The sequence below is a fragment of the Durio zibethinus genome, chromosome 10 (genome assembly GCF_047325235.1).
Source record: "Durio zibethinus cultivar Kanyao isolate XHJ-2024 chromosome 10, ASM4732523v1, whole genome shotgun sequence".
Lineage (NCBI taxonomy): Eukaryota > Viridiplantae > Streptophyta > Magnoliopsida > Malvales > Malvaceae > Durio > Durio zibethinus.
The window spans coordinates 10,173,550-10,193,249 of NC_143171.1; the positions used below are offsets into that span (position 1 = coordinate 10,173,550).

Sequence of the window (19,700 nt, forward strand, 5' to 3'; positions counted from 1 at the left end):
CATTTAAAAAAAAAAAAAAAGGATAAAAATTATTAAGCAATGTTAAATGAAGAGTTGCTAACCCAGTTATTTGATAGGCCCAACCCAACCCAAGAATTATAAAATTATAAAAAAATTAAAATTGTCCAAGCAATAAACGTATAATATAAGCGGGCAATCTTTGACGCACCAGCTGGTGGTCCCAATGCTGACGTGGAGAACTATGTATGATCACAGAATACGTTCAGTACCCTCCCGCAGTAACACACATCAACACCACGGCATCTCTCTCTCTCTCTGGCTTTTCTAGTTGGAGCTTTTGCCTCATCTCAACTCTCTCTTCCTTTTCCTCTCCAAATTTTCTCAATTCGATCAAATATAATAACAACCTTCTCCGTTTCGTTTTCATTTTGTTTTTCGAATTTCTTCGATGAATCTATAATTCCTCGATTTCTCTGTTAACCTGTTTTGGTTAGTGAGAGTGGTTGCTGTGAGACTCCCATGGCGATTTAAGAGGACACTGAGAACTGCAGGAGTAGAGCTGTGGACTTGCTGGCCCATGTAAATCCTCGGCATCACAGGCAAAAGCTGGACGCTTACAACGAGGTGCTTAAGCGTATCCAGGATCTAATTATGAGGAAGCTAATCTGCCTGGCTTTGATGATCAGCTCTGGCTTCATTTCAATCGACTACCTGCTCGGTACTAACTCTAACACTTTATTTCTGATTTCTTCGTTGTAGGATCTTTGAATAAAGATTCTACAACTGTCGGTCGGTTGAAGTAGAGATATGAAGATATTGAGATTTTATTATTTCATAATGTAAGATTTTTGTTTTGTCCATATTCCTATTTGAAATTGATATTAATTAGGGGATGAAAACTTTTTATTAAGCTGTTCAAAATTTTCATTTATTTTTTCAAGAAGAGGTTCACCCATCAATTTTTGAATTTCTCATATTTAGATAAATCTTTCTCTTTAATAAATCCCTAATAAACTGCTAATACTAAAATGAATATAGTAAAAATATTGATTTTTTTTTATAAAATCAATAAATTTTAATTTAATAGAAGCAGGGAATTATTTTATGAAGTGGAAAAAAATTTTGTACAACTATTTGGCCTACTAATCCAATTTTCATACTTGTTATATCGAATGGTTCATGATCAAATCTGAATTTTATTTTTGAAAATGGTTCTTCTATTCTAGTATTTTCAAGATATATCATATAATTGTCTTCTTGAAAATTATAATTTACAAAATTTTCTTGTAGTAGTTTTTATTTTTCAAGAAGAATAGTGCTATTTATTCTTTGAAATATCTCTTTGGGTAAGAGAATTGCAGCTTTTTCAAACTTTAAAATTTTCTTTAATTTTAATATTTTAGAAGAAAAATTTTGCTTCTCAAAGAATTCACAAAGTTCTAAGAGATTGTTTATCTCTTTAAGGGAGAATTGATTTTCATCAATAGCAAAAAAGTTTGGATCTTATTCTTTTAGCAAGTTACTTGTACATAGTGTTTTGAATATAAGTTCTTGAAATCGAGCTTGTTATTCAGCTTGATTAGCTAAAACTTGTGCTAATTTTGTTATGTTTCTTCTAAAATTAGTTTTGCTTTTAGATATATGGGCTTTCATACATTATTAAGTAGATTATATAATTCAAGAGTAAGCCTGGATTATAAAAATATTATAAAAATTATTCCAATACCGAGAATGTTAGCTTTTTAGGTGAGATGGTAATCCAAGAGGGTGGGTGAATTGGATTTTTCCAAATTTTTTCCAAACAATAATTTCAAAATAATTGAATGGAAATTAAAACCAATATCAAAATATGATGCAAATAACAATAAATTGATATATCTAGGAGTATATATAATCAACAATGAAAATAAAGAGATAGGGATAGAGAAATCAAACACAAAAATTTATAAAGGTTCGGTCTTTCTCCATAAGGTACCTAGGTCTTCTCTTCTTGGTTGTCCACACCAAGACTTCAATTCACTAATCTTGAATTGAAAATACAATCCTATCTTTTTCTTTCTAAGGCTTAAGATAGAAACCTCTACTTTCTAGAGTATTTTACCCAATCTCATTGCATAGCTCTCAAGAGGATACCTCACCTCTTATTCTCTTCCAACCTTGTATATGAAAGGTAATTTTGCAAACAATAGAACAACCTCTCTGAGGCTAAGTGTTTGCTAAGTTTAAGTACAAGAAAATGATGAATGAACAACAAATATGATTTGGATACAATAAATACAAAGATATAGACTTTAAAGCTCTAAAACTTTTGATTTCTTTGAGAGAATGAAAATATAGCTTGTTGGTTCTTGCTCTTTTGAGTCATCAATCTTCTTGGTGTGTTAGAATGCTTAATATATAGAGAAATTGGGGAAATAGCTGTTGTAAATGCTTGGGAGAGGAAAATAGCCGTTGAAGCTTGATAAACTAGCCGTTGGAGCTTGATAAACTAGCCGTTGGAGTTGTTTCAGGGCCTACCCAATCGATCCCATCTATGAGGGGATCGATTGGTTCAAGTTTTGATGCCATTTTCTACTTGAAAAACACGACTCAATCGATCCCTTCTCTAAGGGGATCAATTGGTTCATGTTTTGGAAGCCATTTCACGTTTGAAAATATATGGCCTGATCGATCCCTTTATGTAAGGGATCGATCCTGTCAAAGGGGTGATCGACCCCCTACATAGGGTGATCGATCCCCTACATAAGGTGATTGATCCCTTCTTCAACCTGGAGCACAAAGATGCATTCTAGGTAAAAAATCAATCGATCCTTTCTTTGAGAGGATCGATCCTGTCAAAACTGGGTGGTTGTCTCCTGTTTTGTACTCTACTTACAAATTTGATCATATCTTGAGTTATAGAAATCCAAATCAAAAACCGTTTAAAGATTTAGAAACTAGATTTAAAGGGTTTTCTATCCATATAAAATTCATCACTTAATTCATTGTGTATGAAATATAGTGAATTTTCAAAATCATCCCTTGTGCAATTTTTAAACAACTGCAAAGTGTATAGTAAAAATTCAAAATCGTTTTTTAAAAAATTTAGATATTGATTTTGTTTAATCCATTAGAAAGTAGACTCAAAGAGCTTTCAAATCCTATAAAATTCAAATATTAAAGCTTTGTGAATTAGTACAGAAAAATAAAACAAGTTCAATGTTGGAAAACTTTGTTCACTTTAAAGATAACAATTGGACATTCATTTAAGCTCAAATAAAAAAATGTTTAAAGATACTTTTGATTTGAGAAATAAGAAAAGATAAAGAAATGTTTGTTTAAACTTTAAAAATCATATTATTTATTTAGTACCAAATTATTAATATTAAGAAAATGTATTAAATAAATCTTTTTCGAAATCTTGATCAAGCTTATTTAGCTTAATGTTTTATCATTTTAAAATAAAAATCAATTCAAGGTTAACAAAGAAGAATGGAACATCTGGAATAAAATCAGGACCAATTCTCCACAATCATTTAACTCGGATGATGATGAATTAATAAATCTTGATAATATCCAAGAAAGATAGGACAGCTTGCAAAATCAGCATCAACAATAAAGAAAACAACAAGTCAACAATTACTGCTAAAAAGGTAGATATATTCATTTCAGTATAAATTATTGTCATCTTTTTGTAAAAGTCAAAAGTTACTTTCATTATTGTTAAAAATAGGTATTAACAATTAGTTACTTACTCTATAAGTATTAATAATTTGTTACCTACTCTAACTAATGAGGGAAACATTTGTAGTATAAAGGTCGAGGGGATAAAAAGGAAAGATAGGGACTCATTTCTCCACTTTTCTTCTTTTTCTACTCTTTCTTTCTCTCCTATACATCTTTCTCTCACCTTTCTCACCCATAAATTATCTCTCATTTGTAATTGGTATCAAAGCCCTGTAAAAAAGTTTGTAAAGACTCTTGCATATCATAGACTGTACAAATCAGTATTTAGATATATATACTTTCTATTTGAGATCTCCAAATCCCAGTTATCATTGTAAGTATTTTTTTACTTTCATAGCTTTTAATTTTAAGCTTTATGTTTTAAAACCCATATATCTATTTACTATCTCTGTGCTGGTGTTGTGGCTTCGTTGTGGCCTTTAAATCTACCTTTAGAGATCTTTGAAAGGTATACAAATGATCTTAGGTACCGAGAACGTGGAGCAAGATATTTAAAACTGTGTTTGTTCAAAAAAACCTTATAATCATAGTTTGTATGTGGATTCTTAATTAGAAAATCATATATTGATAATTAGCCATAATGATTAGTAGATTTATCTACTACTTTTTTTAAAAAATTGTTTAATAAAGTTGATATATCAGAATCAAAAATAGAGAATTTAGGACAAGTGACTAATTTAGATTTTAAACAGTTATTAATAAATATTAATAAAAAATTAGAATTATTAGAAACTGATAAAAGTCAAATGACTTTGGACCCTTATATTATGGTAATGTTATTCTTACTCTCAATGATGATAAACCATCATTTTTTCAACCACGTGATTTTTCTAAAGCAGAAAAATTAAACTTTAAATCTTATAAGAGTTTTATAGAACACCTTAAGTATAAAATGAAAAAAACCATTGATCCAAAAGAGAGGATTGATTATTTGAATATGATAGAAGAACTATATGAAAAACACATAGAACTTTTTAAAAAGTTTATTTATCATTTTATGCTTAATTATAATACTAGTGATGAAAATAGGTTAGATGAAAAAGATAAAGGAAAAGATCAAATTTTAACTACTAATCCAGTAGTAAAAGATAAAACTAGTGGTATAGAATATTCACCCTTTGAAGAAGTAGATGAAGAAATAGATACTAAGCTTACACCTATGGAACTTAATCAACAAAAAGTTGATAGAAGAAGAAGAAAAGTGGAGAAGGGAGTCTTTATCTTTCCTTCTTATCCCCTCAGTCTTTATAATACAAATGTTTCCTCTTATTAATTAGAGTAGGTAACAAATTATTAATATCTATAGAGTATGTAACTAACTGTCAATACCTATTTTTAATAATAATAAAAGCAACTTTTGACTTTACAAAAGATTACAATAATTTATACTATAATGAATATATTTACATTTTTAAGAGCAATTGTTAACTTATTGTTTTCTTTATTCATCTTGTTGATGCTAATTTTACAGGCTATTCTATACTTCTTGGATAATATCAAGATTTATTAATTTTTCATCATTCGGGTTGAATGATTGTGGAGAACTGGTCTTGATTTTATTCTAGATGTTCTATCCTTCTTCGTATTGAAATAATAAATGTTGAGGATGGTCTATGTCTTCCATTTTTTATAAATGTTTCAAAAGATACACTACTTGTGGTTCAGTTGGTAGTAGTCTTTTTTCGTTGTAGGATCTTTGAATAAAGATTTTACGGCCGTCGGTTGAAACAGAGATCTGAGGATATTGAGATTTTATTATTACACAATACAAGTATTTTGCTTTCCATCATAGATATTTTTGTTTGGAATTGGTATTGATTAGATGATGAGAACTTCCTTAAAGCTTGATTAAGCTGTTCATAATTCTCATTGATTTTTTCAAGAAGAGGTCCTTCCTTCAATTTTGAAATTTTCCATTTTTGATAGGGTAGGATAAACCTTTCTTTTTGACAAATCCCTGGTAGGCTGGTAATGCTGAAATGAATATAGGAAATATATTTATCATTTTTTATGAAATCAATAAATTTTGATTTAATAAAAGCAGGGAATTGTTTTATCAAGTGGAAAGAAAAATTTTGTACAATTATTTGGCCTCCTAATCCAATTTTGATGCTTGTTATATCGAATGGTTCATGAAAAAAAGAATATTTTTTTTTTTCCATTAGTAACTCGGTGATATCATTTGATTACTTCTAACTTCGAAATTTGAATATTTTTGAAATATTTGAGAAAGATTAAAAGATTAATAATAGAAAATTCCAGTTAACTTTGTAATATCTTGATTGTATTATTGCTCCCTTTCCATCAAAAGAGATAAGAGCCGGTGAATCAGAAACGATTAATTAAGAAAGAATAAGAAAAAAGTTTTTATGGAGCATACATATCAATATTCATGGATCATACCTTTTGTGCCACTTCCAATTCCTATTTTAATAGGAATGGGACTCCTACTTTTTCCGACGGCAACAAAAAATCTTCGTCGTATGTGGGCTTTTCCCAATATTTTATTGTTAAGTATAGTTATGATTTTTTCGGTCGATCTGTCTATTCAGCAAATAAATAGAAGTTCTATCTATCAATATGGATGAGTCTAAATTTTATTTTTTGAAAAGGGCTTTCCTATTCCAGTATTTTCAAGATATATCATAGAATTTGTCTTTTTGAAAATTATAATCTGCAAATTGTTCTTGTAATAGTTTTTCTATTTCAAGAAGAATAGTGATATTTATTCTTTGAAATATCTCTTTGGGTAAGAAAATTGCAGCTTTTTCAAACATTAAAATTTTCTTTAATTTTAATATTTTAGAAGAAAATTTTTGTTTTTCAAAAAATTCACACAGTTCTATGAGATTGTTTATCTCTTCAAGGGAGTATTAATTTTCATCAATAGCAAAAAATTCTGGATCTTGCTCCTTTAGCAAGTTACTTGTATACATTGTTTTGAATACAATTTTTTGAAATCAAGCTTGTTGTTCAACTTGATTAGCTAAAACTTGTGCTAATTTTGTCATATTTCTTCTAAAATTAGTTTTGCTTTTAGATATACAGGGGTTTCATACATTATTAAGTAGATTATATAATTCAGGGGGTAAGTCTGGATTATAAAAATCTTTTATTTCAAGAGGAGGTTGCATTGGCTTAAGTAATTTCTTAGTTCTTTGAAGAATTTCAGAATACAAAATAGGTGTCCATTGGTTTGGATCCTGCGAAAATTGAGAATTGTTGGCAACTTGAATAGGTTCCATTACTGATTGTAATGAAAGTTGTGAGAAAGAAAAATATGTTTGAGGAGACTAAAGATATTTTGGATTAGGATAAGGGATAGGTGGTCTAAAAGGAGTAGGATACGATAATCCTGGATTAGGATTTTGAGAAGAAATCTTTTGTTTAGATTGCTTCTTTTGAATGATGATCCATTGTCCTTGTTGCTTAAGAGGTTTTTTGTTGCTATCTATCTGGTCTACTTAAAAAATCAGCAGGAACATTATTAGATCCTTTAATAAATTCAATAGAAAAATTATATTGGCATAAAAAATTAACAATCTAATCCTTCTAGTATTAGTTTCTAATTTTTTATTTTTTTAGAAGTCTTTAACTACTTGATTATCAGTTCTAATAATAAAATTTTTAGGTGCTAAACAAATATGAAATCTTGTTATTGCATTTTTTATTACTAGCAACTCTTTTGCAAAAATAATATATTTTATCTCATTAGGTTTAAATTTTCTTGAATTATATCTACAAATTAATTCTTGAGTATATACTTTTGATTTAATTACACATCCTCTGAAGCATCTGTTTCAAGAATGAGTAATTCTTTTGGTTTAAGAAGATATACTTTAGGTATAAATTTAAGATCTGAGTTTATTTGTTTAATAATATCAGAATCGTCTTTTGTCCAAGAAAAAGGTATATCATTTCTTAGTTTCTCTTGTAAAACTCTCTCTTTATTAGAGAGAGTTTTAATGAATTGTTTTCCATAATTGAGAAAACCTAGAAAACTTTGAAGTTGTTTTTTATCTTCCAATTGTTTTGGAAATTCTTTGATTTTTACTATAATATGATTTTGTAAAGTAAGAGCATATGAAGATAAATTTAATCCTAGAAATTCTATATTAGTTTTTACAAGCTCTATCTTTTTAGGGCTTAATATTATACCATGTTTTATAAATTCTTGAACTATAAGATTTAGGTGTTTCCTGTGCTTATTTAATATTTCAGAAAATATAAGTATATCATTAATATATACCATAAAAAAATCTTTATATTTCCCAAAAATGGTGTTGTCCATCTTTGAAAAATTTGTGGAGCATTACAAAGTCCAAAGGGCATGACTGTCCACTGATAATGGCCTTTTAGTGCATTGAAGGCTGTCAATGGGTTTGACTCTTTAGTTAGCATTATTTGCCAAAATCCTAATTTACAATCAAATTTACTAAAATATTTAGGATTTTTTGCTAAGTTTATTAACACATCTTTTCTAGGAATAAAATATCCATCAAATATTAAATTTTGATTAAGCCTTTTATAGTTGATTACCATTTTGGCTTTTTCTCCTTTTTGTTCAGCATAATTTCTAATCATAAATGCTAGACTTGAATGTGGACTAGTAGTGGGTTCTATAAGTCCTTTTTGTAAAAGTTCATTGATTTGTATATCAAATTCATCTCTATCTTGTTTAGTGTAGATCATTGGTTTTACTCTAATTATTTTCTTTGAATCAATAACTTTTAGACTACAAAAATGAAGACTTGTAGAGCATAATTTTAATGCTTCCTCACTAAAATTGTCAAAGAAAATTTTATATAACCAATGTGTTTCACTAATTGATTTAATTTTAATTTTATTGGTTTTAGGTCAAAAATTAGAATCACATATATGTTAATGATTTTTTACTAAAGGTATTTCTATAGATTCTTTATCTATAGTAAAAACAATATTATTGTTATTTAAACAGAAAGGTAAATAATTATACCTAATAACATATCATCCCCAATGGCTAGTTATTCAATTCCTCTATAAATTGGGCACTCCAACACACCAAGAAGATTGATGAACCAAGAGAGCAAGAGCCAACAAGTTATATTTTCATTTTCTCAAAGAATTAAGAGTTAGAGCTTAAAATTCATATCTTTTGTATTTGTTGTATCAAAATCATTGTTGTTGTTCATTCATCAAATTTCTTTGTCCTTCATTGGGCAAACACTCAACCTTGAGAGGTATTTTTTGTTTGCAAAAATCATTTGGGTTATCTTGTAAGTAAGAGGTGAGGTATCCTTTTGATATTGTAAAGGTAGAGGTTGCTATCTAAGCTTTAAGAAAAAGAGAGAGATTTAGTATAAGATAGGTTTGTATCTTTTAAGAGCTTTTTTTCAATTAGTGGATTGAGGTCTTGGTGTGGACAACCAAGAGAGAGGACGTAGGTGCCTTATGGAGAAGGATTGAACCTCTATAAATCCTTGTGTTTGATTTCTTTATCCTTATCTCTTTATTTTAATTATAGTTTATATTTGCTTATAGTTCATCAATTTATTGTTATTTGCATCATATTTTGATACTGATTTTAATTTTCATTCAATTATATTGAAATCTATTATTGGAAAAAAATTTAGAGTGATCTAATTCACCCTCTGTATACATAATTTATTTTTCACTATCATTGCATTTAATTGTCTGTAGTCAATACACATCCTCCAAGTGCCATCCTTGTTCTTAACTAACAAACAAGGAGAAACAAAGGGGCTTTTGCTGGTTTGTGTGAGAGAGGAAGACAAGATTTCTACTATTTGCCTTTCAATCTCATTCTTCTAATAATGGTTGAATCTATAGGGTCTTAGGTTAACAGGTTAAGAGCATGGTTTCAAGGGTATGCTATGATCTTGCACTCTCTCTGGTGGTAATCCTGTAGGCTCCCTGAATATGTCCTCATAGGAAGCTATTATTGGCTCAAGCACAATTGATTTTTCCACATGATCACATTCCCCATTAATTATGAACATTTCCCCCTCATCTCAGGATCCTTGTAGGCTAGCTTCTGCAATTTATCTCCAGAAATAAGCTTCAGGCTAGCTTTATTGGATCACCTTTTAATGTAACTTTTTGTTCTTTTTTGAAACTCATTGACATGTCATTGAAATCAAATACAAGAGGACTATATTTCCTCATCCAATCAACTCCAAGCACCAAAACTCTTAGATTATGAGTAAATTTATGCCCTTGCATTATCCATTCAAGCTGTTTACATTTGGCTGTACTATACAACCTCTCACCATTAGCTACAGTTATAGCCAAAGGATTAGTACACGTTAACTCCACCCCATCCTTAGCCAATCTAGGAGTCACAAAATTGTGAGTACTTCAACTATCGATAAGTGTATTCAAAGGTTTCCCCTTCACATTCCCTTGTATTCTTAGCGTGTTGTATCCAATGTGACCTGTTAGAGCATTAATAGAGATTTCCAAATTACCATCCGCTTGGTCTACTTCATTGTGGATATCCTAACTATTGTCAACTAGTTCCGTATCATCCTTCTTTTTTTTCTAAAAATTCCTCCACCATGATGGAGTTCAACTGTTTGTTCTTGCAAATGTGGCTTGGAAAGAATTTTTCACCACATCTAAAGCATAGGTTCTGCAATCTTCTTTGCTTCAAGAGAGTTTGCTTTTGTGCAGTTGATATTGTGTTGGGGTTGACTTTATATGGTTGGGACCAGGGGTTATAAGGGTTCTTGAAAGGGGTATAGGTGTTATTGGTGGAACTGGGTTTAGTAGGAGATTTGTTTCTTTTTTATTCAACTTCCAAAGCTAGCTAATGTAACTTAGCTTGCCTATAGGCTGCTGCCAAAGTCCGAGGCTCGCTAGCCTTAACTCTTGTTTTGAGATCTTCCTTTAGGCCACTTATAAAACTGGGTACGCAATATAACTCATCCAAATGGGGTTATTCTGAAGCATGAATGGCTTGAGCTCTTCAAATTGCTCTTGATATTCTTCCATTGTGCTCTTTGAGTTAGCTTGTTGAACTCCTTAATCACATTTGAACAGGTCTTGTCACAAAATCTCTAGCAGAGATCATTAGAAAATTCCTACCATGTAAATCTTGGTTTTTGCATCAAGTATCCATCAAACCAGATTTTTACTCTACCAGCTAAATACATGGCAGCTATCTCTATTTTCTGATGATCTGACACTCCAAAAATGGTAAAATACCTCTAACATTTTCTTAACCATACTTTAGGATTCTCACCTTTGAATAATGGAAGTTCGATTTTTGGCCAAGGGTAAAAGCATTTAAGCTTAAAGGGTAGTTGGTCCCAGATGAAGCTTCAATATGTTTGCCTGCCATCACGTTATTGTGTATATTATTAAGGTTACTATCCTGCTGAAGTTTTGGTAGTAAGCCTAATCATCAGGCTTATAGCTAAACTTATTATATTCATCAATAACAGTTATCTATTCTTACCCTTCTTTTTGGTTTGCACCAACGAAGCCAAATGAGAACTACCAACATGCTCCTTTCCTCCTAGATTTGGCTGGGTTGTAGATGTAGATTCCTTTTTCTACAGTAAAGATTCTAACATCTTGGTCAAACTATTGTGATTCTTAGCCATCTTGATTTCGGACTCCTTTTTTTTATCTTCCCATAGTTTTGACATGGAGGTCTATGTTACCTTTATGTCCTTCAATTTCGTCAAGATACTTTGGACTTGTTCATGTAAGCTATTCAACCGAGTGCCTTCAACCATGGAGAGTTGTTTCCTACTCTTTCCCAACATTGATATGAGATCGCAAAAGGCACTGATACCAATTTGTCATGACTCAGTTGTGACTTGGTTAGGGGTTTAGAGATTAAGAAGAGAATAGAGGAGAATTGAAAAGACTAAAGAGAGAACAGAGAATGATTGAGGAGACGAAGAAGAGAATAGAGAGGGATTCAGAGGAGAAATTATCTTTCCATTCCTGAAAATCAGTTATAGCCATAAATTATTTAAATAAAGCTATTGTGGAACTGTGGTGCAAACTGTAAAAAATACAAATTTGCATAGTATTACTAGCCAATAGAGTAATAACTGACCCCAACCCCAATATATTAATAATTGACATAGCCATCTTCTGCCATAGTCTTACTCATGCCGCTATTGCTCTTTTCCATCAAGTTCATCACACTTGGTTTTATTCCACATGTTTCATCCTTCTTGGTATTGGAATAATAAATGTTGAGGATGGTCTATGTCTTCTATTTTTTATAGTTGGTGGCAATCTTTCTTCGTAGGATATTTGAATAAAGATTTTACGTCGGTTAAAGTAGAGACATGAGGATATTCGGATTTTATTATTTCATAATGCAAGTTTTTTGCTTTGTCCATCACAAATATTTATGTTTGGAATTGGTATTGATTAGGGTTTGACTGCTAATGATTGAAATGAAAAGTTTGAGATAAGATTCATGAATCTTACAATTGGTGCAAGATTCATAGTTATCCTCCCCTTCAAAAAAAAAAAATCATTTTGTCGTTTAACAAAAAAAAAAAGCCCAAATTAAACCAGCAAAAAAGTCGTGTAAAGGTGAGACTTTTGTTTGTCTTTTCCCATCTTTTTCATTATCCTTCACATTAGTCTAGTTAATGAAGTTCGAAGTTATTGGTATTATTTCTTTTTTTGAAATATTTAATACTTGAGCTTAAACTGAACTATGAGTTTTTCTCCCTTGATGTTTTGAGATTTCTGTTACTGTTGATAGATATGCATTGGATGTGAATGTGAAGTGGGCAGAAGATGTGCTAACACATAAAAGATTAGTTTATTTGGCTGAGGACCCTGCTAATTGTCCTGTTTTGAAGTTCGAATTGTGCAGCTAAACATCTCTGCATGTCTTCCAATTCTATTCTTTGTAACTTAGTAAGAAGGGATTTCTATTTACGACTTCAATTTTAATGTGGAATACCTTATTAGCATCATGATATCCTGGAGATCAATGTTATTTAGCTTTGACATGATTAGTGACTGATGTCTGTCAAGTTGCAATTTTGTGTGATTCTGGAATCTTCTGTAGGTCTTTCCTGTCGCCTCCGCGCATTCTATTGACCCTGTTTGTTCTGTTTCTTCTATGAAAGAAGATGCATAAAGTGCTTATCATTCAAATAGATAGGGTTAAGGCTAATCATGGTTAAAGTTGTATCTACATGGATTAACTTTCGGGTCTTCTTCTCTGTTACTTCTAGATCCAAACTTAACCGTGGTTTTCTTTTTGGGGATTCATGCTGTGCTGTTTCTGTCTTTCTTCGGCATCCACCCTCCGCCTACGTTTGGTTCATTGCCTAATCTTGAAGCTCTTGCTCTTCAAGCAAGTAGATATCATGTTGAAGATGGAGAAAGTGCTGTGAATTCAACATCACGACTTTTGCAGTAAGGATTTTGATGAGTTGATCACTATCTCTTCTTAGTCTTATGGTGCAAATTGGCTTTCTCCTTTCTCATCTGCATATTATGTGGCTTTGAAGCTCATGAGCCTATTCAATTTCTATTTTGCTTGCTTTTTTCATTTAAACAAAGTCTAATCCATTGCATTTTGCTAATAGTTGCACAATGAAATTTGATATAAATATTATTCTGTAATGTGGAATCTTGTAGGCCTGTGCACGAGATTACCTTTTCAACAGTTGACCAGCCAAAAGTCCTTAAGTAGTTTAATGCTTTCTCTTCTCTTGCCTTGTTGAAGTGCAGCATTATGTGTTATAGCAAATTTCAGACAGATATTGGTGTACTTTTATTGTTTCTTAACATGACAAATGGTGTAATTTGATTGCTTATTCAATAAAGCTGTCTTGGTAATGTTAATCGCTGAATTTCATATAAAAAGAAAAGAATTTGAACACTTTATTTGGTATTTATAGTTGACTATGTTCTTGTTCCGGGAAGATCCCATCTGGAATGTTTTTGATGAACTTTCTCTTGCAATGAATGATTGATATTGATGATTATTTTTGCAGTTGACTTCTTTACTTGCAGAGATTGGATTGAACATTCAAGAAGCTCATTTTTCCACTGCCGATGGGTATTCTTTGGATGTTTTTGTTGTTGATGGTTGGCCTTTTGAGGTATGCTCCTATATATCTTCATTCTAATAATTGGATGAAATGCCTAATGCTAAGGCTGGAGAGCAATGATTCACTCATTAATATTTTAGGAAATCAAGGAGCTCAAAAATGCATTGCAGAAGGAAATTTTAAAGTTTAAGGTACCTTTTCTGCCACGTTATTCACAATTCACTAATTCTTTTTGATGCTCATGAATGGCATCACATATATCTTTTGCTATTAGTGCTGAGTCAAGCCATATGAGCCAAATATGGCTATTAATCTTGGAACTGAATTTTTTTTTTTTTATATATCATTTCTGTATTTATGAGCCATGCGGTTGAAAAAGTTAATGCTCAAGGATATTAAATTGAAGCTTTAACTCCTCTTTTTAATTCGAAAGGTTAAATGCTAAATATAACTTATCAGAAGGTGAAAAGGTTAATTTCGATTTTCACTTTTCAGCTATAAGGTTCTTAGCTTTTTAGCAATTGTCCTTCAAACAGATGCATACCGACTGCTTTTTAGTAGATCAACCTAACTTCCTGTACTTCTTGACTTGTAAAATCATACTAACAATCATTTTTTTTTATGGATTGTTAGAGCCAACCTATTTTTCTGATGGTTTATAATTAGCTACAGGAGCAATCTTATTCTAGAAAGAGTTCAATATGTGCTATTACTGAGCATATCAAAGACGGGGTAATTTCCTTACTCAATTATGTTGAAATCCCTACCGATGGAACTGATGTATGTGTAATTGATGCCAGGCAGCTCAAAATTGAAACCAAGATCACATCTGGGTCATATGGTGATATGTAAGTTTCGTCAGTTACAAGCCTTCTTCTTTCTCTTTTTGTTTTGGGAGATTACAAGTTCTAACTCATCATCTCATTTAACATCTTCAGATACAGAGGCACATATTGTTGTCAAGAAGCAGCTATTAAAGTCCATTGCAGTCAAGAAGTGGCTATTAAAGTCCTCAAGTGGGTTACAGGAGAAATGCTGAGAGAGTTTTCTCAAGAAGTTTATAATATGAGGTTTGTTGAAGTACAAGTATATGTTAATTGTTGCGAAGAGAACCTGTCACATCTCTGATAAGCATTCTCTACACTCTTGGATTTTATTAATTTTCCTGTAATTAGATGTTTCTTATTAAATAAAAAGGGATTATTCTTTCTCTAAGTTTAAGTTTACAGGATTATGTCTTGAATTTTTCTTCTGAGGGATCTTTTAATTTGTAGGATAAATATGTGTAGTTCAATCTTGACCAAATTTTGATTGACTGGCTGGCACTGATGTTTAGTGTTATAATAGACACCTGAGTAGATTTGAAGTTATGATTAGGGAAGAAGGAAATCATCATCTTGAAGTCTCCTATGAGTTATTGGGGCTATTATTCAAATTCAAATTCTTTACAAGAGGCTTTATTTTGAGTTCTTGACATTTTCAAGGGGAGAATATTAATTTATTCACCTTCCATTGTCATATCCAAGGATGTTGAGGCAATGTTTGGCTTCCTGGAGGGTATAGTCTTCCATTCATAGTTTCTCTTGTAAGATGAGATCATTCAAATGTCATGTTTATTTCCATGGCCATCCAATTTATTGGGCACAATTTTGCTTTCTTGAATGTTTCCCTCCATTCTTCACATGCCTCGCAAAACACACATTCTCCACCCATTCTCTTCCTATCCCTCTGTAGTTGGTCTGAAATAGTAGTTGCTTCAAGTTCTAAGCATATGGTTAATTTTCAAATGAATAAAATGCTGGCAAAAATTGGGTGTCTGGTACTAAAAAACCGAAAAGGGATAACTGTTGCTGCTGCTTTATTCTTAAATATTGGACAGTTAGCACTAAAAGGAGGTTGGAATGTTTCGGAAGGACAGAGCTCTTAAATAGGCTATATTTAGCTTGCAGTCGCAGGATATCTATTTTCGGTGCACGTTGCCATTTCAGTTCCCTCAAAAAACACTTTCCATTTATTCTATTTTTTGTTGTATTACTAGTCAGTTCTAATGAAGTCTGAATTCCATCATTTTCCTAATAGCCTTCTATAGAACTAAAAATGATGCCATTTGTCAGTCTGTATATATGTTGGGTGTGAATATTACCAGAAAATTGTGGCAGGGTTCATCCAGACATCTCACTGTTTCTCACAAATTATAGTTGAATTTAAGAACTTCCCAAGTTATTGAATGTATTAATGTGCTAATCATAGAGTTGGTTCCTGGAGGGTAAGACTGCTTGGTACTTATCTTCAAGGCCGACTCACATGCAGTGGAATATCAACCTTTTTCTTTTCCTCTTTGCAGGAAAGTTCGGCATAAGAATCTTTTTCAATTCATGGGTGCATATACAAGAGCTCCAAACCTGTGCATTGTAACTGGTATAATCTAACGAAATTTTCCAGCTATGCTTTAATATGCTTTATAATTTCTTCTGTGATGCATAAAATTTTGAAACTTTTCTTCAACAATGGTGCTGTTAAGAGTTGCTGTTTTTCATCTTTACCGGATATAGTCTATAATTATGTTGCTAGAAGGGAACAATTCTGGCTTTGGAGTCCAAACTGAGAGATTGACAGAAAACCTACCATTACGAATTTATAGTCTGTGAATTCCTATTTGTATACCAAAATTTAAATTTTCGGATGCATATGCTTTTTCATCCCTTTTAAATCTTTGATGATAAACTCTGTGGCTTTATTAAAAAACAGACACATTTTGTTTCCTTTTACAGATAGTCAGATTTGACAGTGATATTTGTTCTTTATCAGAGTTCATGGCCTGAGGTAGCTTATATGACTATCTGCATAAGTAAAGGGGCATTTTTAAGTTGCCATCTCTACTCAAAACAACCATTGATATTTCCAAGGGAATGAATTATTTGCATCAAAATAACATCATCCACAGGCACCTGAAAACTGCCAATCTTCTGATGGATGAAAATCAAGTAAGATGATTTTGTTAGTAGATGGAGATTTGACTTTACATTGGAATTGGATATGTATGGTTGTTTTCGAATTATAGTATGCTGTAAATACTATAACATATTAATTGCTGATATTTGTCCTAAAATTGTTGGTCCATCCTCGACAGGTTGTTAAAGTTGCTGATTTTGGAGATTTTAGAGTGACAGCTGAAACTGGAACATAGCGCTGGATGGCTCCTGAGGTATTCATTTTTCTTGGACAGTATGTTTTCTCTTTTGCATTCTTTACATGATAGTAATTAGCTACTCAGATAATCTTGCATTATACTTTTGTTTTTCATGTTGCTTCATGGTCAACGAAACATGTGATTATGGTGTTCAGTCTCTCTAATTTCCTTCCATATCAAGACTAAAGAATCATTTCTAATTTCCAGTCATTTGATCCACCTTGTGCTTTACACTTCAAACATGTCTAGAAAATGCTTACACTCTAATATTTCTTTCACCAATCTTTAATTAATGTAGGTTGTTGAGCAAAAAACATATGATCACACAAGGCAGATGCTTTTAGCTTTGGAATAGTTCTCTGGGAGCTGCTGACAGGAGAAGACACTGTTTTGAAAGGACAAAGTATGGTTTTGATCGTGCATGCTTGTCTATGGCAAACTTTCTTTCATCTACAAGTATGGTAGTTTGAGATTATACATCTTTACAACTGATTTATTCTTACATTCAAAATGCCAGCACCCATATGCTCTCTGAACTCCATTACAAGCAGCAGTAAGTGTGGTGCAAAAGGTACTTGTTTTTTAGTATAAATATGAAACTATGAATTTTTCATTTTGTGCTAATGAGGATATTTTGTTTATATGGATCCTTTACGCCCACGCCTTACAATCCAAAGCATTCTCACCCAAGACTAGGACAACTGCTTGAGCAGGACCCAACTCAAAGACCTAACTTCTCTGAAATTATAGATATCCTTCAACAAATAGCTAAAGAGGTGAGTATCCATAGAACTTTCCTTCTGTCGTATTAAACAATTCTAAGCATGGTAATTTTGAAACATGTTGCAGATGAAGGGGAAGATCGCCCGCAAGAACAAATCATATGGCGGTTTTTTCTCAGCTATGATAAGGGGACACCATTTAACCCAAGACAAAAGAGGATGCTGTAAACCAAAGGTATTACTTGACTGCATGTTCTGTATCTTATCATATGCTTTTTCCATTGTCTACCATTATGCATGATGAGCTATGCCGTACAGAGGTGTGCATGATGGCAGCGATTCAGTTTTTGGCGGTTTAAGTTACAATTGCTCTCTGTTTCATATTTTTCTTTCCTATCTTAGCTGTTACGTAAAACACTAATACTTGCCTTTTCATTTTTGTCTTTTTGCAATATCTACCGTGTGTAATCTGAAAACAGCAGTAAGAACTTCTTATGGGCTTGATATGTAAAGAGCAGGAAGTGGATGATTGGTGAAAAGAACCCTCACCTGCTCGTCTATGCTTTTTCCTATTGTCTACAGTTTGGTCTGGTCAACCATTTAGTAATTAGATAAAGAATTTTGCCCCCCGACAAAGAAGAGAAAACATAGGCAGGAAAGGCAAAGCAAAATGAATAAATAACAGACTAAGGATGAGGATTAAACAAAATCTGAGTAATTAATTCATCAGAATCTCATTCCCTCCTCTGACATGTTTCTCATGTTACTTGAAATTTTGAGACGAGAGAATATAGGATTTATTGTGTATCGGAAACTTTGAGCTGAAATTTATGACCAAAAAGGATGGCCAATGCCCGATGGCTTGTAAATGAGAATTAGGCACCTTGCATCACTAGTGATCATTATACATGCCAAGGAGTTGCCGGGCTCGAACCCTGACCTGTAAACGGACAAGTGCATGCATGCACTGCAGTGCTATTTGTGCTTGTTTCCTGACATACGCCCCGCGGGCCACTGCTTGCAGCTTAACTAGGCTTCTCAAAGCTCCATATGCTCGTCTTGCCTGTTTAAAATTGTTACCATTATAATTTTCAATTATCAAAACCAGCAAACGAAAGTATTAGTAGTTTAACTCAACTCTGAGAAAAAAATCTTTGAAAAAGAAATGTGACCCAGTTAAGACGTAATTACGAGATGACCCCTGAAAATTGATTGGATTTTAATTGCTGCAAGGTCTTCTCTGGTTAAATGTTCTCTTTGAAATGATGTTGATGAAACTGAGATGTTGGGGAAGTCTCTAGCTTCTCTAATCATTGAGTGGTCACTGAGATTTCCGCTGTGGAGAATGGTGATATCTCTTTGAGATGACTTGATAAACTTCTTTCGGACTGTGTTGAACCAGTTTCTAGCAGTGCCCATCTTTCCAAGTCTGTCGTTTTTCTTTCTTGCTTGAGCTAGGTTTCCTATCTGATTTAATGTCCTGATCTTCACTGCAGGAAGAGGTCGCTTTAAAGGAAGGAGTCGTGCTGTGCGCACCAATTTTTTTTAGAAGAGTATATATAGTTTTCCATAATTTTTTCTTGCATAATGCTTGTCAGAATAAGAACGTGGTGGGATGAATATCTATGCCCACCAGTCTGTGTAGCTTTGAAGCATTCTATTCTACCACGCGTCTATAGCCCAACCAACTTTTAGTTTCAATTCCCCGGTTGAGAAGGAATTCAAAATGCGAATTCTATTTTATTTTTCTTGTGTTAAGTTATATTAAACAGATGGTCAATTAAGAGTTCCAAACGCGTCTTTCTTGTTAATTAATAGTATTAATTTACTTGCTGCTACCTAATTTCAATGGTTCCTGTGCTATGGTTGTCTTCTAAATGCTGAGGTGCAAGCTTTTGCCTACTCAAATCAAAGTTAGCATGTTTCTCTTAGCTTTTCTGTCATCTTTTAATATAAAAGTAACGTTCAATAAATTCGAATTTAAATTTTAATATTTATAATTTTTTATTTTATTTTCAAACTGTGAATTTTTTTATTAAAAATATTCAATAAAAAAAT

At 32.2% G+C, this 19,700-nt stretch overlaps 1 protein-coding gene and 1 pseudogene across 2 annotated transcripts; one reads left to right on the forward strand and one right to left on the reverse strand.

Annotated features, from left to right (window-relative positions):
• The first annotated feature begins 477 nt into the window (after nt 1–477).
• On the forward strand, nt 478–19,480 carry LOC111292059 (serine/threonine-protein kinase STY17-like; annotated as a pseudogene). The gene is made up of 12 exons (XR_016345753.1): nt 478–679; nt 13,693–13,781; nt 13,871–13,921; nt 14,397–14,578; nt 14,669–14,800; nt 16,075–16,148; nt 16,539–16,714; nt 16,861–16,935; nt 17,219–17,376; nt 17,598–17,696; nt 17,770–17,877; nt 19,139–19,480. The product of XR_016345753.1 is annotated as a serine/threonine-protein kinase STY17-like (transcript).
• On the reverse strand, nt 18,301–19,154 carry IQD20 (IQ-domain 20). Its single transcript, XM_022884247.2, has 2 exons — nt 18,834–19,154; nt 18,301–18,705 (listed from the first exon to the last, which is right to left on the reverse strand). The coding sequence occupies exons 1-2, from the start codon at nt 19,059–19,061 to the stop codon at nt 18,535–18,537; spliced, it is 399 nt and encodes a 132-aa protein (XP_022739982.2). The 5' UTR covers nt 19,062–19,154; the 3' UTR covers nt 18,301–18,534.
• Nucleotides 19,481–19,700: the final 220 nt, after the last annotated feature.

Excerpts from the sequence above, each read along its gene's own strand:
- IQD20 (XM_022884247.2), bottom strand. The coding sequence starts at position 19,061 with ATGGGCACTGCTAGAAACTGGTTCAACACAGTCCGAAAGAAGTTTATC. Across the intron at positions 18,706-18,833 it reads CAATTTTCAGGGGTCATCTC|GCAAGACGAGCATATGGAGC; the intron begins GTAATTACGTCT and ends AATTTTAAACAG.